Source organism: Caloenas nicobarica, chromosome 10, assembly GCF_036013445.1.
Source record: "Caloenas nicobarica isolate bCalNic1 chromosome 10, bCalNic1.hap1, whole genome shotgun sequence".
NCBI lineage: Eukaryota > Metazoa > Chordata > Aves > Columbiformes > Columbidae > Caloenas > Caloenas nicobarica.
Genome location: NC_088254.1, coordinates 21144798 through 21169073, shown reverse-complemented (window position 1 = coordinate 21169073; position 24276 = coordinate 21144798). Strand labels below are relative to the sequence as shown.

At 44.1% G+C, this 24276-nt stretch overlaps 2 protein-coding genes across 5 annotated transcripts; one reads left to right on the top strand and one right to left on the bottom strand.

Annotated features, from left to right (window-relative positions):
- The first annotated feature begins 775 nt into the window (after positions 1-775).
- INTS14 (integrator complex subunit 14) lies at positions 776-13244 on the top strand. 3 transcript variants are annotated; one of them, XM_065641576.1, is made up of 12 exons: positions 776-828; positions 1452-1719; positions 3136-3243; positions 5017-5172; positions 6487-6605; positions 7022-7164; positions 8978-9070; positions 10151-10292; positions 10548-10681; positions 10793-10911; positions 11290-11355; positions 12367-13244. In XM_065641576.1, the coding sequence occupies exons 2-12, from the start codon at positions 1498-1500 to the stop codon at positions 12616-12618; spliced, it is 1554 nt and encodes a 517-aa protein (XP_065497648.1). In that variant the 5' UTR covers positions 776-828; positions 1452-1497; the 3' UTR covers positions 12619-13244. The 3 variants fall into 3 exon arrangements, with proteins under 3 accessions (XP_065497648.1, XP_065497645.1, XP_065497646.1); XM_065641573.1 differs by having other exon boundaries at positions 10148-10292; XM_065641574.1 differs by lacking the exon at positions 776-828 and adding an exon at positions 980-1081 and having other exon boundaries at positions 10148-10292.
- A 142-nt stretch (positions 13245-13386) lies between these two features.
- HACD3 (3-hydroxyacyl-CoA dehydratase 3) lies at positions 13387-24276 on the bottom strand. 2 transcript variants are annotated; one of them, XM_065641657.1, is made up of 11 exons: positions 24164-24276; positions 23987-24029; positions 22965-23038; positions 20411-20575; positions 19439-19490; positions 18941-19051; positions 18186-18313; positions 17573-17685; positions 16924-17030; positions 15836-15967; positions 13387-15390 (listed from the first exon to the last, which is right to left on the bottom strand). In XM_065641657.1, the coding sequence occupies exons 1-11, from the start codon at positions 24248-24250 to the stop codon at positions 15314-15316; spliced, it is 1089 nt and encodes a 362-aa protein (XP_065497729.1). In that variant the 5' UTR covers positions 24251-24276; the 3' UTR covers positions 13387-15313. The 2 variants fall into 2 exon arrangements, with proteins under 2 accessions (XP_065497729.1, XP_065497730.1); XM_065641658.1 differs by lacking the exon at positions 15836-15967.

Here is a 24276-nt window from a genome sequence, read left to right as displayed (position 1 = left end):
CTGAGGAGTAGCGGCCCTGTAGGAAACAATTACCTTACAAATATAATAGGCCCATGCAGGATCTCCCAGCAAAGCATATTTTAATAACGATTTTTCCAGACCGGGTGTTGTACCTAAAGGTAGGCACATGGAATAGGGCAAAAAGCCCCTACTTGTATCACCCTAATCCCAGCTGCAAATCCCCTCCCCTGTTCCCCGGTGGTTGGTACTGCAGGGGTTACAGAATACCCGACCCTGCCTCAGTTTACCTGTCTGATTCATCTAACAATCCCCTCCCCTTATTGACTTATTTAAAATATGGATTGCTGGCTCTTTGGTTACCCTTCCCCCAGCTTAACTCTTGAAATAATGTTTGCATTCTGGGATTAGTTTGAAGAGACTTTGTTTTACATTAAGGATTCATAGTCCGATGTCTCTCAGTCCTTCCCCCTGCTGGGGTCAGATGACGGATCAGTTGTACAAACAGCATTCCATCGTGAAATGTTCCTTACACTGACTCCCACATTTACAGAATTGGGAGAAGGAGGTTTGCTCGCCAGCTGGGATGCTTTTTCATAAATTCTTTTTTTAAATCGTGGCGGTACTCTGCCAAAATACCAGCATCTAATGCGCTGCTTTCCCTAGTGTGTGCAGTATTACAGACTTCTGCTTTCACTGGAAAAAACACTGTTTTTCCCCTTGTCCCTGAGGAGGGGCCCTGTGTGGGGAGGGCGGCCTGAGCTGTGTGGGGAGGGGCCGGCAGCGGGCCCGGCCCCTTTCCGCCTCGGCCGCGGCGTTCCGGGGGAGCCGCTTTCTGCGACGGACCCATGGCGGCACGGCGGGACTGGGGTGAGCGGCACCATTTTCCTTCCCCTCTCGCCTCCTTCCTCGAAACACCCCGAGCTGTCCCCGGGCAGGAGGGGCTGGGAGGGAGGGCTGGCTCCCCGCCGCGGTCCCCGGCTTCTCCTCGGCCCTCGGGGTGTCCCCGCTGCTCCCTTCCCCCATGGAGACTCAGCCTTGGCCTTCACAGCCTGCGTGCGGTTCAGAAGCAGATCCACTGATTTAATCTGCACTAAATCCCGCCTTTTTGAGGGGCAAAAGGGTAACTGCCGCTTCCCCCGCCACACGGCGGGGTCAGTGTGAGAGGACGAGGCGCGTCGCCTCATAACTTTAATTATCACGCGTGGCTTTTCTTTCTTTCTTCCCTTCTTCCCTTCTTTCTTTCTTCCCTTCTATCCTTCCTTCTTTCTTCCCTTCTATCCTTCCTTCTTTCTTCCCTTCTTCCCTTCCTTCTTTCTTCCCTTCTTCCCTTCCTTCTTTCTTCCCTTCCTTCTTTCTTTCTTTCTTCCCTTCTTTGTTTCTTTCTTCCCTTCTTTCTTTCTTCCCTTTCTTCCCTTCTTTCTTTCTTCCCTTTCTTCCCTTCTTTCTTTCTTCCCTTTCTTCCCTTCTTTCTTTCTTCCCTTTCCATGCAGTGAATCGCTGTTCTCCACGACGATAGCAGAGAAGGAGCTGCTCATCATGCCAACGGTGGTGGTGATGGACGTGTCACTCTCCATGACGCGGCCGGTGTCGGCGGAGGGGTCTGAGGAGTACCAGAGGAAGCACTTGGCGGTCCACGGGCTGACCATGCTGTTCGAGCACATGGCCACCAACTACAAGCTGGAGTTCACGGCCTTGGTGGTGTTCTCGTCGCTCTGGGAGCTGATGGTGCCCTTTACGAGAGACTACAACACGCTGCAGGTAGGGTGTGCGGGGCACCAAAGCAGTTAAGTCGTCAACACACGAAAAAAAACCCCCAACAAAAAACGCCAACAGCAAAACACAAACAGAACGCACACACAAAAAACCCAACCAAACAAAACCCACAACAAAACAAAGCAAAAAAGCACAACCCCCGGAACCCCCTGACGTGTTTCAGAATGACAGTGAAATTGTGTGATTCCCTGTCATGCTCTGCACAACGTCTTGAATTGAGTGTTTTATCCTTATTTTAAGGATAGGTGAAATCAATGCATTTGAAACATTTTTGCAAATAGCACCTTTACAAGTAACTACTGGAGCGTGGTTATTTAAGTTAAAAGTGGGGGTGGAGGAAAGGGCTGCCTGATGAAGCTCTTAAAAACACCGGTAGTTCTGTGATGTTCATGTTTTTGTCTGTAGTTGTTAATTTGCTCTTGATAAATGGTGCATCAAACAGGACTGTTCAGCAAGGTTTTGAGTCAAGTGATTTGGTAGAGAGAAGGTGCTTTTACATGTGACAGTTGAAACAGGGCAAAAATGAGAAAAAGGTGATTTTAGGCCTTGCAGATGTGATGGGAAGTGGAAAGAAGATGGAAAGGAGAAAGTCCTAGAAGGAAATTTCATACAAATGCAGTAAGGTACTGAAAGTCTCTGAAGCCAGTAAAAATTGTACATATGTATCTGGTTATTTTATATAATATCAAGAAGAAATGATATGTCACTGTCAAGGGCACCATGTTTTGAGTTTGTCAGTTGTGGGACATGCAGATTTTAAAATATATTCTCTGTTACGTTTGCCTTTTAGCAGATGAATGCCAGTGCATTCTCTTTGCCAAGAATCCAGCCAAGTTCCTCTAGCATGTTAGTTTTAAGGCTGCACCCTTCTTATGATGCTGGATTAAGTGTGAGGTTTTCATTTTAAGGAGAAAAAACTGGTTTATGGTTATAGAAAGGGAGTGTGGGTATGAATTTTGGATTCTGTTATTCTCTCTGCCAAAGAGTTTTTGAGACAACCTCCTTGTGGCCTATTTTCTGAATCTCTAAGAAGTTAAATTTGTTCTGACACCTGGGACGTTTTTCTAAGCTAAATGTTTCATGTTACACATTACTTCAAATTTTTACTTTACTGTTTCTTTGAGACATGCAGAACATTTTTTTTTTCTCCCAAGGAACTTTGTTTATAATATTATAGTTCCTTCAGAGTCAGCTTTAATTGTTTTCTTATGACATTGTTCACTATTTCCTATATCTATCTTTCTTTTTTTTTTTAAACTTTGCAGGTCATGGATAAGAACACAGCACTTTGCATTGTGTTACAATACAAAGCAAGTATACTGACTTACCACAGAACTGTGAATAACTTTTCTGTGTTAGTGATATTTCAGCCAGCAATTACAGTGGTGTTTGTCTTTCCAGGAAGCCCTGAGTAACATGGATGATTATGACAAAACCTGCCTGGAGTCAGCGCTGCTGGGGGTTTGCAACATTGTCCAGCAGGAATGGGGGGCAGCAATTCCTTGCCAGGTACGACTGATTTCACTGTTCTTACGATCTGGCGTGTACTTTCTACTCCCTGGAAGTTGCAGATGGAAATGGAAATGTAATTTGGAAACTTTGAGTGCTCTCTGGCATGCTGGTGCTACAGGAAGACAAAGAATTAGTATTTTGTGTGTAGCTGGGATGTGAGCAGAAGGTGGTCTGTATTAAAACATTCAGCAGCAAAAAATGAGGCTGCTTTTTGTCCAGTGTGTTAATGTAGTGGAGTGGATTATAAAATCTGGCCCAAGAGCATTATTTTGGAGGCTTGGCATTTGATCTGGATGCAATCTTCTGTCCCAGGAGCCTCACTCAGTTTGGAAGGGGTATAATCACACACACAGTAACCTTTCTCCTCCAGTACCTGATGGTTTCCAGGGCATGTAACAGTTCCAAGTCTCAAGCAGAAGCATGGAACTGCTGCTGAGTGTGTTTTGAACTGTCTTCTTTCCCTGATGAGTCATTTGGCCTCTATCTGCTCACATGCTCCGTTCAGCTGTTGCAGCTTTCAGCCTTCTGAATTTGCTGCCTCTTGTGGCAAAAACTGATTTTAGTGCTCAGTTTTCTGAGACACTAAGGAGCCTGTTGCTTTTTGGGTTAGGATTGAAGTTCAGTAATTTTGCAGCTCAGTGAGCTGGGAAGGTGTGTCAGGCAATACTCCTTACAGAGAAAAAGGATAGAGGCTGATTGGCTGGGCAATGCTTCAGAATCTAACAAGGATAAAAGGCACCTTGGAAAAGCAGACATTCCAGGCAAAGAACTGCAAAGATGTAAAAAGCAAGTGCAGATAAGACCTCAGTTTGGTCTCTCAGCTCATTTTACTGGAACTCCAGGTTACGGGGTGATGAAAGGCAGTGGGGAATGACCTGTGCAGAATCTCATAATCGTGGAAAACATTACAGGTGAGCAACAGTTCAGATGATAACTGGACAGAATGCAAAAGAGAGAGGATGGAGAGAGAATACAAATCTGGAGGTAGCAGATATACACTGAGTTTCAACTAGATTTGTTTTTGCTTACCTCTCAGCCAAAAATAATGCCTGCTGTTGCTGTGCAGTGTTGAAAGAGCAGCTGCCTTACTACTCTGGAAGTGACTGGGTCTCAGCTGAGTGTAAATAGCTCCATTATTCAGCGTAACCTGTTAGTGCAGGTTTGTACAAGGAGTGACTTTGGATGTGCAACTGAATGCAAAAATGTGTATTTTTGCTTTAATAATTCTGCAAAATGTGAGCGTACTGCAGCTATATTTGCAAAGAATTAGGGTAATTAATACTACCTTTTGTATGGCTTCTGTAGGTTGTAGTGGGAGCTGGGTCACCCTCCAGATTCTGCAGAAGAAATGGTCACAGTTAGCTTTAATCTTCCATCTGAAAATAAACCCAAAGTTCTCGAGTCCATCAACAGCAGGCTGCTTTTTCAGCTGTACAGTCACCGTAGTTCTAGTGTACGCTTAAAAATGGCCATGTTTTTGCACAGCATGGTGTGTTTCTAGCCATGAAATTTATATGTATATTTACCATGTACATAGCTGAAATTGCAATGGCTAAATCTTCCATTTCTCATTTGTGTGCCTGTTTCTGGAAATTTTACTCACAATTCTTTCCTCGGCTCAGCGGAGGAAATCCCCGTGTGAGCAACGATTTTCGGCAGAGAAGTTCATGCCGCTAGGAAGGCTGCTGAAATGTGCTGGCGTATAGTTGTCCTCTGTGGATAGAAACGTGTCTTGTCTCAGAAATGCTCATCTCTCCTCTGTCATTCGAGATTGTCCTGGTCACCGACGGCTGCCTGGGGATTGGCAGAGGCTCCTTGCGACACTCCCTGGCTACGCACAACCAGCGAAGTGAAAGCAACAGGTTTCCGCTGCCTTTCCCGTTCCCATCCAAGTTGTATGTCATGTGCATGGCAAATCTTGAAGAGGTGACGTCTTTAACACATACCTTCTTCTTTGTTACGTTGGATAATTATTGTTCTTCTCTGAACTGATGAGCAGGTCAGCACAAAACATACTTCGATGTTCTTGTGCTTAGTTATAAAGTTTAGTTGACATTCCAGTGCATAGTGTTAGTTATTTGATGAAACGTAGCTGCAGTATCTTTTTAAAAAATTCTTATTGCATTATTATCATAATCTGTATAAATCACGTCAGGTTTTCCCTGAGGAATATTATTCAATTTTTATTTTTCTGCATTCATTACATTGAATGCATTTGGGGGCTTTTCTTATTCTACAACTCAATTCTTGAATAAATCACTTCTATTGCAAAGATGCTCAACATTTAAAACAACAATAGCTTTATGTAGAAATGTGAGTGAGCAAAATTCTAAAGTCCTCAAGCCAGCGTTCAAACCAACTTCCCTTAGTTTTGAAGGGAAGGTGACTTTTCTTTTCTCTTCATGTACCTTTGAAAATCTCAGTACCTGCTTTAAAAATCTTTAGAGTAGGTAGAATTCTGTTGAATAAAAAATGTATAAGAAGCAGCCTATATAGACTAAAGCTCCTTAGATTAGGTTTTATTAATAGCATTGCTTTTAACTCGACACCTGTATTCTTCTGTCCAATACAGAAGAATTTTCTACTTAGGCATGCAATAGATATTTCACCTTCAAGGTGAAATGATCTTCTTGATGAAGCTGATGGATTGAAGCATTGTTTACGTATCAGAATAACTGGAACAATGTTTAAAATAAATAATCTTATTACTGGTAAGTTTAGAACATTCTAAACAGTAAACTGAGGGCGTTCTCTAAGAACTTCTCAAAAATAATTGTATCTGCCTTCGCTCCTAAAAATAAGATTTTCCTGAACGAAGTGGAAACTTAACGTTACCGATGAAATGTTATACTAGTAAGGTGTTCCTGTGCTCTTGAAGACCAAAAGCTTTTGGGATTTTTGGTTGCTTGAACCTGCTTTCGAAGCAGAACTTAACACAATAAAGCAGTGTATCGGGAGTTGGACTCGATGTTCCTTATGAGTCCCTTCCAACTCAAGATATTCTATGATTATTTGTTACTAGGCCAAATGCTGCGTCTGGTCTAACATAAATGCAACATAAAGAGTATATTTCCTGGGAGACCAAGGATATTGGTTTATTCAGAAAGGAGTGAGATAACAAAACATCATTTTATCATCCAATCAGGTGCTTTTTGCTGTTGTGTATATTTTCTGAAAACATACTTGATAATAAAAAGAAAACTTTAAAAATCCCCACCATTTTGCTTTACTTTTTTACAGCTTCAAAGCACAGATTCCTTAGACTGCCTGGAACGGCTCATAGATTTGAACAACGGGGAAGGGCAAATTTTCACCATTGATGGACCCCTTTGCCTGAAGAATGTACAGTCTATGTTTGGGTGAGTAGATTTGTAGATAATATGCCTTAGTGAAGGTTTCCAGGTAGTATCTGTAAAAGAAAACAAATATAACAAGAAATCTGATGAGGTGGGTATTCTAATTACCCTTTTTTTCTTTTAGTTTATGATCTTGTTTACTGTATTTTTGTCTTGACCTTCACTGGTTAAGGTCAACATTTATTTTGATCATTCCGTAACAAACCACAGCATCTGTTTACAGTTGGCGGATAGAAGGTGCTAATTTCCAGGATTATTGTTAGTTTGCTATCAGCGTGATAATATTCTGCTTTATTTTGTCATTTAGCAGTGTTAGAACTGCTGGATTAACTGTAGTTAAAAGAAAAAATGTGCTTTATGCAAACCATTTTAATTCGAGATATATTATATTTTCCTTATAATAACTAATTGTGTTCTAGAAAGCTAATAGACCTGGCTTATACACCATTCCATGCTGTTCTCAAGTGTGGCCACTTAACATCTGATGTGCAAGTATTTCCCAGACCAGAGCCTTTCATTATAGATGAGGAAATAGACCCCATCCCTAAAGCAATTAATACAGGTAACCAATCTTTGATTGCTTTTCACTTAAATTTATTCTATTTCTACCTTTTCACTACCACCTCTTTTCCTGTATAGCTGTTGTTTCATACATGTTCTCTCTGTGAGGATCAGTCGCTGACTCTGTAATTTGTTGGTGTATGTGGCACCAGGGGACAAGAGCATCGTCCTGTTGCAGCCACACGTCCCTGGTAAAAGGGCTTGAGGAGGGTAGAGGAACTTTCAAAACTCTGGGTGCCGATTTCTGGGGGCAAGAACTGTGGCAGAGAGCCACAGGCTGCTTTCCAGGAGTACCTTCGTACGTAAACTTCACGGGGGATAGAAGAGGTATGTTGGAGAAAGGGCTGCATTTTGTATTAGAGTTGCCTTTATCGGAAAGACCCTGTATTATAAGGTCAGACAAACTGGCATTTTTTTGGAGGCTTCTTCAAGGAATCCCCCAGGAGTAGAGTTGAGAAGAGTTGGTGGGGCAGCACAAGTAAAGGTTGAGATTTCTGAAATCTCTGGCTTTATAGTTTGTCTCTTATCCTGGTACTTCATACAAATACTAAATTATTTTTTTAAAACTGTGCAAAGAAAACCTTTCTCAGCCCTCCCGTTCCTGGACACGGCTCCCACGAACAGCAGGGAGGCTGTAAGTAGCCCATGGCTTGCAAATGGCTAGTTACACTTCTTGGAGAGAATACACTGAACTTCACTGCTCTGCCTTAAGAATTAAGGTTGAACTGCAGCACCAAAATTGCTCTCAGCTCCTCAGCATTGCACTTGGCCATGTGCGTTTCATTGTTCTTTCCAGTCAGGCAGTTCTGTGGCTCTTGGGCTAAAGGTTGGTACTCTTGGTGACACCCCAGGGTGGCAAACTCTGCAAGGGACCTGATGGGAGTTCCTGCTGGCTTTGTGTTGTTCAGGAAATACAAAAAGAGTGACTTGGTTAGATCATATGCCCAGATGCCTTTTCAGATAGTTTCTTTTTTTGTGAGTTTCTAGCTCCACTGGCAATTTGATTTCCTGGATCTGTCCTGTAGACTTCCTTTTTTTTTTTCTGTATTCATCAACAAAATGTGCACAGCTTGCATGTGAATGAGGACATGATAGTGGTAAAATTCCACAAGAAAGTGAACTGCAACTCATAAATTCCTGCCACGAAGATTGCCTTTGTTTGTTTGGGGTTTTTTAAATATGCAAGAGAAAAAAACATTTCTCATTTGGGGTGTGATCACTTCTTATTTGTAGCTGCACACTGTTTAAATAGGAGTGAGTATGTCTGCAGCAAAATAGCAAAAGCCAAGAAAAAGAGAACGCGGTGTGCCTTGATGGGACGCTTTGTGTTGCATTCCATCTTGGAGTTCCTCCTGTCATTCCAAAGATGGGAAGTAGTTATGAAGAAAATGTTGTTCTGTGTGCATTAAAATGCAGCATATGGTGTTCTCACCCCCTGAATTCCTCCATGGCTTTAATCAAGTGTTTCAAAGCTGGTAGATGTGGTTTAGTCCTTTGTTTTCTCTCCTTTTGGATTTATAAAATGGCAATGGTTTAGGTACAGTGTGAAAAACAATGTGGAAAATTCTGTATCTGTCCAGCAACATGGTTCATGGACAGCAGTACGTGTGTGGTGGAAGTTGTGTTCTCGATGTTCTCATCTTAAAGTGTTGTGGTGTTATGTGTGAATGTTTGTATCTGTGACCGTCAAGGTTGTGCTACCTCTAGTCACTGCTTCAGAAAACTGAGCGGTGTAAGAAGTGGAAATGTTAAATTGACTCTGAGTACATTTCAGCTGTTTCCAAATCTGACTTAAACCTGTTGTCTCCCCACAGATCTAGAAATTGTTGGGTTTGTAGATATAGCTGACATTTCCAGCCCTCCTGTCTTGTCCAGACACTTGGTGCTGCCCATTGCACTTAACAGAGGTGAGCAAATTTTGTTTCTTTTAGCAAAAACTGCTGTAAACTTCCCTTGTAATGTCTGTGGTGGTTTAGACTAGAAGCACAGGTTTTATGCTTCATGAAAATGCCAGATGTCTCTGAAGACATGTTTGTGTGATTACATTAAAATTAAAACTTGAACGCAAGCTCTTTCCATTTTGAATACTGTGTTCTTTTGAAAGTTAATAGAGGGAACAGTGTTCTTATGGCATCATTATTAATAGGACATGCCAAACTTAAAGCTAAAAATAGTTATGGGCCATGAAATGTGTGGTACAAGATGAAATTTTAATTCCTGCATCCAGTTGGTTCTTGGAATTATTTGTTGTTGTGAAAAATCTGATCTTAATCACAACTAGATTGCTCAGTTGTACTTGAGCATTCGTTGCTGCTCATTGGGGCCAAGTATGTATGTATCTATACAAATGTCTGGTGTAGGCGTCGAGGATGGTTGAGCACATTACTGACTTGCAGCTACTTGTGTGCATCAGCCTGTGATAAGAAGGACTTTCCCTTTCCTTTTGTCATGGCTTTGGAGTGGGACAAAGAGTAAGTGAGATTTCTCTGGGTAAAAAAGAATGAAAACTCTAGAAATGTTCTTATCTCTGTATTACCACTCTTACCCTGCCAGGCCTTTTCACCTTAGAAGATATTAACAGTTAAATCACATCTGTATTCCAGCTACTAAAACATAGTACATTTCTCATAATGACCACAAATTGCAAAGGAGAGGAGAACTGGAAATTCAAGATGCTTTTGGTTCAGAAGCAGCCACGTATTCGTTGCCAGACTCTTGGTGTTGTTTCATTTCACTTCTAGTTTCTTCAAAGCTGAGATTTTATTTGCAGTTTTTTGGTAACTCTGTTTTGTTAGTAGGATGCGGTGGTTTATATAACATTATAATGCCACTTTGCCCAAACAATTCATTTAGCAGCTGTTTATTCCACAAGAGTATTAATTGGCTCTTGCATGGCAGAAGATACAGGGTGGTGTCAAAGAAATAGAACTCATGTGTTTGAGTTTATTCTTATGTTCTCTTTGTTTGCTTTTATTCTTCCCCAGAAGGTGATGAGGTGGGTCCTGGGATCACAGATGACACTGAAGATGAGAATTCAGCTAATCAGATTGCTGGGAAAATCCCCAACTTCTGTGTTTTATTACATGGCAGCCTGAAAGTGGAAGGCATGGTGGCTGTTGTCCAGTTGGGGTAAGGCGCTGGATGTCTGCCTGAAAAAATCTCTTACTTTGCTCGTTTATGTTTTATTTATAAATTATGCTTATTTATATCTGTACTCTGTACAAAACTCTGCACTGCTAGATAAAGCTGTGGATTTTTAACTGTAGACATGGTTCTGCCAGTATAAATTACGAATAGTGAGCCTCCACACAGTGAGAAGGGGGAAATTCTAGGCAGAGAGGGGTTGGAAGATTTTCACCCTTTGGGATTTGCTCTTTTCCACAGGCCCGAGTGGTACGGAATGCTGTATTCACAAGCTGACAGCAAGAAGAAATCGAACCTCATGATGTCGCTCTTTGAACCGGGCCCTGAGCCCCTTCCATGGCTCGGGAAGATGGCGCAACTTGGACCTATTTCAGGTACTAATCACACTCATTTCAATAACTCTTACACATTCAGTGTTTTCTTGTGTGAATAGCCTTGCCAAGTCTTAGTTGTTAAGTTCTTTTTATTTTATTTTCTTCCCCAAGATGCAAAAGAAAATCCTTACGGAGAGGATGACAATAAGAGCCCTTTCCCCTTGCAACCCAAGAACAAGCGCAGTTACGCACAGAACGTTACTGTGTGGATTAAACCAAGTGGCCTCCAGGTAATGATACGGGTTTTGGACTTGATGATATACTTTGATCAGCAGTAGCCGTCTTACCAGCAAAGTGGACTCTGTGTGCGTCTTATCTGTTTAATGTAATTGCTTTATTGCTTTTCTTTCATTTGTATAAATGCTGCCTCTTTAAAATGTCACGATTAAAATGCAATCAGAAAGCATAGCTTGTTTAATGAAAGCTATGTCTCCAGTTTAGCATCTGGCTTAGTTTATTTGATTTAGTGTAATTACCATTTATATTTCAGCCTTTGTGAGCTGCAGTCTTGTCAATGGTCAGGATAATTTCTCAATAAATAGTTGAGGATTTTTTCTGCCACTTCCCCAGCAGTTGCCAGGTTTTTGTTTTGTTTTTCTTTTTTGCAGACAGACGTACAGAAGATCTTGAGAAATGCAAGGAAACTCCCTGAAAAAACTCAGACCTTCTATAAAGTGAGTAACATTTCAGGCCAGCCCAAATTTGATCCATACTGATAGTGGTGCGTTGAACAGAGGGACACATACTGTCTCTGTCTGTGGGATGTTCTGTGCAGGCTTGTAGGGCTCTGCAAAAACACAGATGGTTCTCTGTAAAGGAAACATCTTGAGTCCATTTTGCAGACTAGTTAAGGTGAGACAAGGGGTTCTGGTTTCCGTGTCACCACGTTCTCTGGCAGGGTGACATAGATGTGTCATATTTACAGGTGCCTCTTAGGATCCCTGATCCCTGCCACTTCCATGGTGAACTTCCTCGCAGATTTTATGCTGTTGTCCAGGCAGAAATAAACTGAGGGATCAGAGGGGAATAGGAACACAGATGTCATTCTGAGTCTGGAAATGTCTCCTACATTTTTTCTACAACTGAAGCAGAGAAAGACAAAATTCCAGGCACACTTGGCCACGTCGTAAAAATCCATAATCTAGACTGTAGCTGGAGGTAATCGTTGTTCCTCTTGTAAGCTTAGTGCTGACGCAGTTTATTATTGTAGCCCCCCGAGACTTCAAGAATGAATACCCTGCCTAAATGCATATAAGCACTGTCAGTTACAGTGAAGAAAAATTTATATATATATATATATATATATATGTGTATATATATATATACACACACATTTTGCTGGACACTGTGGTTAAAGGCAGCAGTCAGTGAAGCCTCAGTTGGAGGCCACCCCCAGCTGGGACACAGACAAAACCGACAGGTACAAGAGCTGAATGCACAAAAGAGAAAAGGGAGAAGCGGAGATTTATAGGAAGGGATCAAGGGAAAACAAACACTTTAGTTGTGCCACTATCATCTTCAGCCCTGAAGCATTTTTTTATCCCCTGAGCAGCTGGGTGGTTTCCATCAGCTGTACTGATCGCTCAGGTTATTCAGGTGAATAAGCTTGCCATAAAAAAAAGAAGAAAATCATATTTTATGTAAAGCCTTATAGCGGCTTTAAAAGGAGTTTTCCTTCTTCACAGGAACTTAATCGTTTACGAAAGGCAGCTCTGGCCTTTGGCTTTTTGGACCTGCTGAAAGGTGTGGCAGACATGCTGGAGCGGGAGTGCACGCTCCTTCCCGACACGGCGCATCCCGACGCAGCGTTCCAGCTCACGCATGCTGCTCAGCAGCTCAAAGTGGCAAGTACCGGAGCATCGGAATATGCTGCCTATGATCACAACATCGCTCCGCTGCAGACAGACTTTTCCAGTAGCAGCACTGAAAGGATGTGAAGTCGCCATTTTCAGAGCTTCTATAGATGAAGACACAAGTGGTTCAAATTTTCTTGTCCTGTTTACTTTCTAGGGCCTGTTTAGTTTGGAGAACTTATCAAAACGGGGTCCCTTACCTGCATCACCGCTCTCTAAATAAATGTAGGTAGTTTGTGGCGGCTTTAGTCAGACCTGAAAACTGTGGAAAGTGTCCCAAAATCAATTACTGTGTTGGATGCAGGGTGGAATTTATTCAGTATATGTGAGGAGTGAAAGAAAGTGCCATCAGAGGCAGCAGACTGCTCATGGCTTTCGGCCTCTCTAAAATGTGGTTACACATAACTGAACTCACTGGCAAAGGTATCCTAAAAGGCAGCTACTATACTTTATACACCGACTTGATTAGTCCAAAGAAAATATGTGAGAATCACTGTGCAAGATCAGATAGCTAATTTCAGGGTGTCGTCACTCATTTTATGCCCAACTTGAAAGCCAGTCTGTACTGTCATAATAGGAGTTATCACTGGCGGTGCAGTGCTTACGCTTGTGAAAGTAACTTAATCTTGTGAGATGTTTTTTTTATTTGTGTAATGTTAATAAAAAGTAATTCTTCATAAAAATGTTAGTTGGATTTGTTCCATTTTCATAGCAACTAGGCTGTGTAGCCTAAAACATTGACTTGGTGAAGGCTTGGCTCCGACCTGTTTGTCACATGAATTAAATAATAAATTATACAACTTCTCAGATTCAGGGGAAGAACAACTGAACTAAAGCAAAATTTGGTTGTAAATCTTTATTAATAGAAACACATTCTTTCTGAAGGACTAAAATTCAGTAGTGTAAGATCCATGACAGCTTGCACTAAGTACCACAGTTTCACTGAGAAATAAGTAGGAATACATACGGATTTCCTAACAGAGGTTCAAATGCCTAGTGAAGAAATTAAAGTATGAGAGTGATCCTTGCTGTTCCATTGCTCAGCTAATTCAGTCCTTTGACATAGTTCAAACATAGGTACAGTGCGTGCTGTAGTGAAATACTAAGTGTGTAAATAATGCTCATCTCTCCTGAGTAAAGTCAGCTGCGCTCTCCTTTGAGTGGGAGTCTCGGGTATCCCTGAAGAGAAGTTCCATTACACCTCTTGTTGACAGAACACAATTTGTGAAATGCAGCGTGGAGCTTGTACCAGTTCTTCGTTAAAATCTCCTTATAACACTATATCCTTTCCTTTACAGCAACAAATCACTGGGCCCCCATCACAAACTGTAAGCTGTTTGCTACCGTTAATGTAGAAAATAATTTTCTGGAGGATTCATATTGTTTTACAGTAGAAAAAAGATAAATACTAAGATGGCACTAAGCTAATCTCAGCTTCAGTGCCTGTTCTGGATTGCTGGCATTGCCCTGGCAGCAGTGGCAGTTGTTGGGAAGGAACCTGTTCGTAACCACAATTTGGTTTTAGAGCAAACTTTTTGTACATGGATGAAGGAGGCCAGAGGGATCTGGAATTAACTACAGCAGGCAAAGTGTGAAGGAGAGCATGCTGAAATCACGTCAACTGAAACAAAGGTTTCCAGGTAAGAGAGCAGATGACCTGGAATGGGGGAAGCTCCTCTTTTTGGTGTTGTTTAAAGCAAGCACGGAGGAAAGGGTCACTGAAATCCCATATGATCTCTCTTACTGAGATCTGATACGTGCTATCAAAATAATACATGGTTTATTTGACCCACTGCTCTATCCTACTATGTACCAGCCAACAAAGCATATACACCAAATTCTCAGCTGCACCCCTAAGTTTAAGTAGAAAAGCAGTATTTACTGCCTTTCTGAAGAATATAAGCAAAATTCAGGAGCTACAGCCCTGCCAGGAATTATCAGAGGACCCCAGTCTCCCATGACAGGTCCCCATTTTCCCTTTGTGTGGGTGGGCTGGAGTTCTGTTGGGGTTCACATGCTAGGAGGAAGCTGGTACCTACATTTCCTTGTTTTATTATGTTTCAGTGCTTGCATTACCAACCACGACAGCATCTCTGCCCATGGCACAGAGTGGCAGGGCAGCTTCTATTCCCCACCGCCTGAATAAGGACGTGTTCCTAGAGGAAAGCCGGGATCCACACAGCACTCCTGTTCCGTAAAGCTAAACTAGAAACAGACTAAGTCGGTTGCATTTCAATTGATATTAGCTACTTCCAGTTTTAATTCTTGCAGCATCAATATGCTGCGGAAGAAAAGAAGTATGTGCTGAGCAAGTTTACCCCAAAATAAACATCCAAACGCTGTTCAGTGGTCTCAGATCGTGCTCCTCCTGCCATCCAGCTGCGCCCCAGAACAGCCCGGGCCAGTGAACAGTGTATCCCCACATCAGACACCCTATCTGCATGCAGTACTGAAAGAGCAAATATCCAATTGAAAGATAAACACTATTTCTATTTAGTGCTGCTCCACCATTTATAAGCATATTATATGCAGATAATAGGATTTCTTTCTAACATGGTAGCTGACAGGATACAAGTTTAAATGTTACTGTTCGATGGTAAATGCCATGCACTGAAAAGGAACAAAATACAGTGAGTGGGAATGTTACCTGAATTCACTATGAAATCATGAAATCTAGCGTGATCATGTAATTTTACAAAATTCTTTACAGTGAGTAAAACCGTAATAATTAGAGGCTTATCTTGTCATAAGTTAGGTAAGAAAGCATTGCAGTCCTCCTTTACTTCATCTTTCTCTTCTTTGGTCCGAGGTGATGTTTCCTTTGCTTGTAGAGATGACGGAAGTTTACAAATACCCCTGGAAAAAAGAATGAAGTGTTTAGGCAGGACATTACTGCATCTTTTTAATACTAGATGGCTGTACCAAATTTAAAATAAAGAACAAAAAGCCTCAAACAAACAAACCACCACACAAAAAGCAAGTTCTAAATAGACGTTGAAGAACTGAAGTTATAAATACATGTAAAAATTACTCTCTTAACCCAAGTGATCAGTAGATAAAACTGCTAACTTGTTACCAATGTCTCCTTCTTGGTGGGGGCTACCCCGTGCTAATTGTAGGTGTGTTCCCCTCCATCACTGACAAATTTACATAAGCAACAAGGATAATGCTTCACCTCAAGCAATTTTAAGTTGCCATGATCCCCAAGAAGCAGAAATTTAATTTTCTTTGAAAAACATACTTATTTAGAGGAAACTGGCCATTCTATTTCAATAGTGAGAAATACAATTAAGGATCTTACCTAAAAACAAGGCTATAAGGTATAGTTGAAGCAAAAATGAAAACTGGATTGTGACGTTCAGTGGATTGGGCAACCCCAGACTATATTTCCCTGTTTCACTGAAGATTGAAATGGACTGAATGATACAGACAGCTGAAAGCAGAAGGCCATTACATTAGCAAACGCAGATCAAATATAGAATTGCCCAGCCCGTACCAACTTTTTCAGGATTTTCCCTTATTTGCTAGCTCTCGTTAATTATACCAATTTTAAAGCTGTTTGGGTTGGGTTTTTTTTTTTTTTTTCCAAACACGCAGTATGACGGAAAGCAGCTAGCTCAGGCAGTAGAGCAGTTTAGCTGTAAAAGTGAACTTGCCTGGTGAAACACTGTTCTCACACACAACTGTAACCTGCAGCGCCCGCAGTATTTCCCACGCAGAAATACCCACAGCGATGACACAGGAGAAGCCTTTCCCGTGCCTGGAGCTGGGCAATGCACAAACCTCCTCCTGTCTCATTGAAACAGGTTCTGACAGGTACAATTACAACACGTTTCTTACAGCTAGAAGCTGAAGGGTTGATATGCTTCCTACATAAATAAAAACAATCCAGACCTGTTCGCTGTAAAGCCCCGCATGGTGTAGAGCCCTACCTGGCAAGCACCGTGCCTGTCTCAGAACAGGCTCTGCTGCTTTCAGGGGAGAAATCGGCCCCTGCCTGTCCTGTGCAATGATTTACAAGATAACGTCAACATCTGTAAGCTGGTGTGAAGCCAAGCTAGGCTGACCAAGTCAGGTCCAGCAGACAAATCAAATAAAACACTGCTTTGGATCAGCAGAGGCAAGTAAGCACTGGACGGCAGCACACGCCTGGTCACTTTGTCAGGTAACCTTTTGTTGCCTTTACTTTCCAGTGGCCAAAAGGAAGACATCTTTTCACATCAAATTGAAAAAAAAAATTGATTCAGTAAGACAAAAATGCTTACGTTGGTTTCAGCTCAAAGCAAATGTCTATCTGTTGTTCTATTACATTATTTTCTAGCCCAGCAGCCAAACCAAAAATTGAGTTATTTGCCCACCCTTGTTGTTTATTGTCTTCTTCAGACATACCTTCTGCCAAGCCTCCTAAAGGGTAGAGAGGGATCCAGGTGGTGTAACGGAGCCAGGTAAGTGGTTTCCATTCAATACCGATGCATGAAAGCATGTAATACGGATACCTAAAACCAATTCAGCATGTAAAGACTGTTTAAAATGGAAGCTGCTACTGGAATTGGTCTTGCATATATCTGCTGTACAGAAGAATCAACATAACTTCCACACGACATAATATTCAAATTGTTCCTATGGATCATGATGGGCATGCCCTTATTTGGCAGTTTACGGAACTAATGCTATTACTCTGACCATATGGATGAATGTAACTGCCTAATAAAACTTTCAAAATACTTATTTTGAAAGACAAGCAGAGCATAGTGCTGCTCACTTAATGGAAGTTCAAAGCAACAGAATCCTCAGGGAAAAAAGGCAACAGGTTTCCCCAGGTTCAGGGCAAGATTATTTTCAGACTCCAGCCTTGTCCCACCTTTTGGGAGGTGGATCAACATAGGAGGGCTGTGGCGGTCTGTGACTTTTACCCTCTGGGGCAAAGAGACTAGCCCCACTCTTCCAAAAGGTACAAAGATCAAAATCTTCCTTAAAGAGTTCTTGGGAACAATCACATTGGTCTCTACACACCTGCTAGAAGAAAAATCCCACAAACCTGAACAGCTCAATGATACTCCAGAAATAAAATACGAAGAACACCACAGGTTTGCTCTGCATTTCCTCTAAGCTTCCAAGGACAACAAACAAAATAAAGTTTCTCCCAAATATCTGTTTAAGAAAAAACAAATTTAAGGAACAGTCACACTCTTCATCAAAAGAAAGAGCAAGTCCTTGCTGTCGGACCCACGCAGGGTATCTACTCTTCACGCCCCAAACACACGCTGGGCACACAACTAACTGCAGCTCAGCTATGACCTGCTTCTGCCGAGCACACATTTTGCTCTGTATTGAGGGGCAATCCAAGTCCTAAATCATCCATCCTCATTTTTATGCACAACAACCACAAGCAGGATAAAAAGCACACTGGAACCGAATCAAAATAATGTACTTTTTGTCAGCTGCTTCTTGCTTTTGCTGTCCTGAACTATCTTACCAAGGTGATGGAAGAGGAAAGCCAAGACTGGGAAGACTCCTGCCTCCAGAATAATATATCCTCTAGTCCAGTGCCAATGAGGTTGTATCACTTCCTTTAGGAGCATCTCAACACTTGTGGAAAATAGAGATTTACTTTAAATATGGGAAGAACAAGAAGAGTTTTAAAGTGTTACCTGTACTACAGCAGGTATCAGCGGTGATCTGACTAGTCCTATTAGGGAATTCATGATCTCCATTAATGCCAGGGTCTGACAGAAATACATCATGTCAGAAATAGTGTGAAATGTGTCATAGAAGGAATCTGTAAGACACAGAAAACCACGTTGAGAGAACAAATGAATTTCCACGTGCAGGAAGCTGGTGCAGCAGCTGTTATCTTGATAACAGGATTCTAGTCGTATTTCACAAAACATTATGCGTAATTATGTAACTTCTTTATAGGCTTTATCTTGAAGTTCCAGCAGTTAGGCCAGAAACACTGCTCAAGTGCTCCGTTTCACACACAGAAGGATCAAGAGCTATTTCAGTAATTACTTTACAAAAAAAGCAATAGTGCTGTACCTCAGTAGAATAAAGCGTTCTCACTTCAAAACAAAATATTCTGCCCGGTGCGTTTTCAAAAATACCAGCATTGCAGTGAGAGACACATTTTGCTCCAACTGATTTCTTTAGCAGTAATCCTGGCAGAGTACAAGGAGCATTCATCAGAACATGCAGTTGTGATTTACAAGAGGACAGTGTTTTCCTGTCCTTGACACTGCGATGGCTTTTGAGAGGCTTTTGTTGCGTGCTTCAGTGATGCTTTTATGGTTTTGTTTCCTCAATATGTCTTCCTTTAGATTTCACTATTTAGAAAGTATTAAAAACGACACTAAAAAAACCAAAACAACAAAGCAAAAACCAATGTAAATAAAATATTATTACTTGCCTTTTCCTAAGATGAACAGTCGTACTGTCATGTTCACAAAAATCCAGGAGAATCCCAAAAACTGTACAAGATTATACATGATTAAGTATCCCTTCTTCAGGTGTCTGAAAGCTACAATAATAGAATAAATACATGGGGTGAGCAACGGTAACGCTGCTGCAAAGAGTACAGCTGCAAACCAGGTGTTCTGGGAGAATGAAGCTTCCAAGAAAAAGTGAAGCTATTGATCATGATAAAAGGGTTGCTGTGTGCACTGGGGGTTCTGCCTGCTTTGATCATCATCTCCTAGAACTCGATTTTTGCTAGTCGGATGTTTTAAATTCCTTGGAAACTGCAGTGCATTTTTGTTACATTTCTAAATAGCTCATAATACAAAGATTCCCCTCCAAGATGCACCAAGCTGGTCAAAATTGCCCTGTAAGAGCTGAGATTTTCATGTAAGAATGACAGCAGCTTTCTAAACCCCACTTTATACATTAGAAAGGTACAGTTACTTACGGTCTTTTGGGACTCTGGATTCTATTTTCATTTTGTTAATCTTTTCTTCTTCCTTAAGATGAAGGATAAGGTTGTAAAGACTGTTACTGTAATTAGCAAGTGATTTGTTAACAATACTACTGCAAAGCTAGCGGCTTTAAAACTCAGCCAAGCAGCCAGTTGCTAGAGGGTTGAAATTTTCACCTGCATAAAACAGCACCTTCCTCACCCAGAAATTCTGGTACGGTAAAAGCTAGAGGGTGTTAACTAGTTATCCTGCCTCCAGTATGTATTTTATTCTAGTAATGAGATGCTTTTGCTGCAAACCCTCATTTTCTGTGTTAATTCTCAGCTATTAATATTGCTCAGAGCTGTTCCTTAAAATATTTTATGACCCACCAAGTGACCTGAAGGGAACTGAGAACATCCCACCCAGGTTTTCTGGCTCCTGGCCATCGCAGTGGCCCTTCGGTAAGCTCGGTGGCTGAGGAGGGGAACAGGGCAGCGCTTGTTGTAAAACAGGATTTGCAGAAATGTGGCCTGTTCAAGTGTTTTCCAAGCCAGTCTTGCACCCCCCTGCTGCAATAAGCCACTCAAGCTCACCAGTTGGTGGGAATGCAGCGTCAGGGCCAGCCCAGCGGCTCAGGAGAGCCCAGAAAATCCCTGATTTCAGACAAGCAACACCCGGGTTTGGCGTCTCTGGGCTCCATATGGCACACTGATATGACCCTCATAGGGATGAGGACACGGGGCTGCGAAGCTACCAGTTCAGACTGGAGCTGCTGCTCTTTCTAGCCAAAAGCGTGCCTATTTTGGAACTCCTTACAATCTGAGCTGTTTCACCCATTCTATATGGGATCTGTATGAAATAGGAGTAGTAATCAGCGTGCCACACACCTCCAGGTAAATGAAGGACACAAGTTAATGCGCAAGGGAACAGCTGCCCCTATTCTGTAGCTGGCAGCACGAGCCACACGCGTCCACAGGACTGACCTTCTCCTTCAGCTCCATTTCAGCATCCGATTCATCTAACCAGCGGTCGAAGTCAGGAGCGAGGAAGAGCGGGCGCTTCTCTTGCTTGGTGAGTCTCTCCCACCAGTTACTCTCTTTTTTCTGCACGGTGATGTTCAGCTGCCTTTGAGTCACCCTGCACACGGGCTGAGGGGAAGACACAAGAGTTGACATCAGCAGAAGTCCTCAGAAACAGGGGCCAAGGCTGAGTTGATGCCTGAGCTCTTCCCATCAAGGAAGCAGGGATGACACGGACTGCTGTAGCACAGGCGTCCCGCGGCTGCCCAAGCCACTGGTAAATGTAACAGGTCCCTCTCCAAAATAGGGGACCCCATGTTTGGACACGAGCCGACAACGTGCACTTGCAGCCCAGAAGGCCGATTGCATCTTGGGCTGCATCAGAAGGAGCGTGGGCAGCAGGTCAGGGAGGCAACTCTGTCCCTCTGCTCTGTGACACCCCCCTGCAGGGCTGGGCCAGCTCTGGGGTCCCCAGCACAGGACACACATGGACCTGCTGGAGAGGGGCCAGAGGAGCCCCAGAAATGACCCGAGGCTGGAACAGCCCTGCTGGGAGGGCAGGCTGAGAGAGCTGGGGGGTTCAGCTGGGGAAGAGAAGCTCCGGGGAGACCTTATTGCGGCCTTTCTGTACTTAAAAGGGGCCGATAAGAAAGATGGGGACAGACTTTTTAGCAGGGCCTGTTGTGATAGGACAAGGGGTGATGGTTTTAAACTAAAAGAGGGGAGATTCAGGCTGGACATGGGGAAGAAATTGTTGCCCCTGAGGGTGGTGAGAGCCTGTGCCAGGTTGGCCAGAGAGGTGGTGGCTGAACCATCCCTGGAGACATCCCAGGCCAGGCTGGACGGGGCTCTGAGCAACCTGAGCTGGTGCAGATGTCCCTGCTCATGGCAGAGGGGGCACTGGGGGAGCTGGGGAGGGCCCTTCCAACCCAAACTATTCTGTGATTCTATGTGACACCTGCTACAGCAAGAGGAAGAGCTAACAGCCTTAGGAACCACCTGGAGACAACGGGGAGCTGATGGACCTGGCAGTGTGGTCACTACCACCCCACAAGGCCCCTCCACCACAGCCACACTCTGCATAACAGCCCAGAGCCTCTCCGTCCTCAGAGCCCACAGCACTGTCACGGTGGGCGCCCACCTTACAGCCACCATTGCATCCCTCCGCGCCTCAAGCCAAGCCAGGCTGCTCTGCATGGGACTGCCTCTCAAACCAGCTGGAAATGATGCAGAACAGCCATGAACTGAGCTCTCAGCTGTGCACATTATACCAGCACTGCTCTGTCAAGGCTGCCTGGATGCTCCTAGGACATTTGAAGGCTGCAGCTGTGATTTACAGCTACCATCGGCTGGTCCTTGCCTGTCAGAGCCTCCATCTCTCACTGGTGGCCACCCTGGCACCAGGAAAAGGCACGCAGGGTGCACATCAAAGAGAAAACCTTGGACTGCAAAACCTTGGACTCCTGACCATCTGCAGTTACACACATTTTGGAAAGCTGACTCTTCTCCAGCCCCTCTACGGTGACTCAGAGTGACCAGACTTTTGGAAGGAGCCTGCTCTGCAGAGGCAAGGGCTGCCCTTCCCGGCCTGGCTCCTGGCACAGCCTGTTTGCCAGCACAGGGGACGAGCGCAGGCGGTGGCCAGCACCCCCTCCCACGCTGTGGACCAGGCAGCTGCTGCTTTACAGGACAGATGACAAACTGGTGACTAGATCCTGGAACCAAGGGATTTTCTGCCACTCAGTACCTCGTAGGAGCCACCCAAGAAACCCACCTGCTGACAGAGCCTAGACATTCACCCTCCGGTGGTCTCAACTCCCTCGATGAACTATGGCTCCCAGTCTGACTGCAGCTATCCCCAAGGGGCAGCCAGGAATAAGCAGCGCAAATCCTGCACTGGGAGCAGAGCTTTCTCGTGCCCGTGACAGCTCTGAGAGGTAAAGCCAAACTTTACAGCTGGGGCAGGTAAAGCCAGACTTTACAGCCACCTGCAAGTAACACGGAGGGGCTGCTCTTCCAGCCAAGCTCCTATTGGACCACAGCAGCAATTAAGAAAAGATTTTGCAACAGGACCCGCAGCCTGACAACCTAAGAAGTCTGCACCAGCCAGAAGCACTAGTTCTCATGACTTTATTTTGTCGGCAAAAGAAGCCAGGAAACATCACAGTGATGCTTCGCAGCAGTGTTGCTGTGCCCTCCAGTCAAGGCTGCATCAGACAACACATTGCCAGATTCTCCCATTATTTTGCTGTTTTAAATCCACAATAACAACCGGTACTTGTAAGGCCCTGTTTCTATTAAAGCTGACCCATGTGAGCACTAGCTCCAGTGAGGCAATTTGCATCGTGGCAGGATGGTGGCTGAGCACCAGCACACACCACCTTTGGTTTGCAGCAGTTACAGAATCACCAGGAAAATCTAAACGGGCGTATTGTGAACTTTACGCGCAGCCATTTTCCCTCCGAGTTTTCAAAAATTACTTTTTCTTTGTAAGAGTTTGTAAAGCACAAATACCTACTTTAGGCTCAACCGGTTCCAGGAACTCGATCTGAAATTCGTAGATGTTGTCCCCTTTGGCACCATGACCCCGAGCTGGAAGACAAGAATTAACAGCGTGAAGGTCTTTGCCAGCTCCGCACACCCCACCTGCAAATGACACTTTATACATAGAAATACTCGGCAGTTGTTGCTTCTCCTGCCTTGCTGGGAAGAGAGAGGAAACCACAGGCTCCCAGGGAAGCCACAAACAGCCCAAAATGTTACTTAGAGGTGCAGTTGCTGGAGCCTGCAGCTGAAGCTGCTGCAACTCTGCACAGCACTGGAATAGGGTCCTCGCTTGCAGGAGGAGGTGTTCATCTCTCATTTCTTGTCTTGTCCCCAGAAGGGCTCCAAAACCCCGCACGCCAAGTTTAATTTCCACCCTTCCAAGCCCTAAACTGATCCTGAAGCGAACACGATGTGCAACGACACCCTATCAAATGGCCCTGGCTGTGGCTCAGCGGGGAGGCAGCACGTCCCAGACAACGCATCTTGGAGAAAAAACACCAAATAAATGGGAAAACCCAAATAAAACCAGCTACAGCGTGTCCTCAGTGCTACCCGGACACGCCAACAGCACGAGCTCCGCGGTGCCGCAATGTGCAGCCGCCCGGCTGAAACAAACCCATATTTTAGGAAAATATCTGCTTTACCTTCCAAATCGAGCGCTACTTCCCTGTGCAGAGGTTTGGTAACAGTTGCCAACAAAGGTCTTTGCGGAAGGAAGAAAAACTGCCGCGAGTTCTCTGCGGGGTTCAGCTGAGCCAGGACAGCAAAGGCATATGGAAATTTCACCGGTATTTAAATACGGGGAGGGCTGGTTTTAATTTATTAGGTAAGAGACAACCTGCCGTTATTATTAGCGCTGGAACAGAACGCTTTGTAGGTGCGTGCGCTGCTGTACCCAGCACAGCGCTCGGCCGCTGCACCAAGGGCAGCGATGGGGACCGGGACACCGGGACACCGAGACCCGCCCCCCCTCCCCGCGCACGGAGCCCCCACCTTTGAAATGCAGCACGTTGTCGGTGATGGCGATGTCCGGGTTCTGCGGGAGGACAAGCGGCGTTAGGGCGGCAGCTCCCGCCACCCCCCGCCCCGTTCCCGCCTCGCCGCGGCGCGAGGCCCCGCGGGACCTCCCGGTGACCCCACCCCGGGTGGGCGGGGCTTCCCCGCCGGTACCTGCACGTCACTCAGCTCCACGCGCAGGTAGAGCTCGCGGTGCCGCTGCGCCCAGTGCACGTGCGGCCGCAAGCTGGGCCCCGCCATGGCGCGCTCGCGCGTGTGGGGGGGAA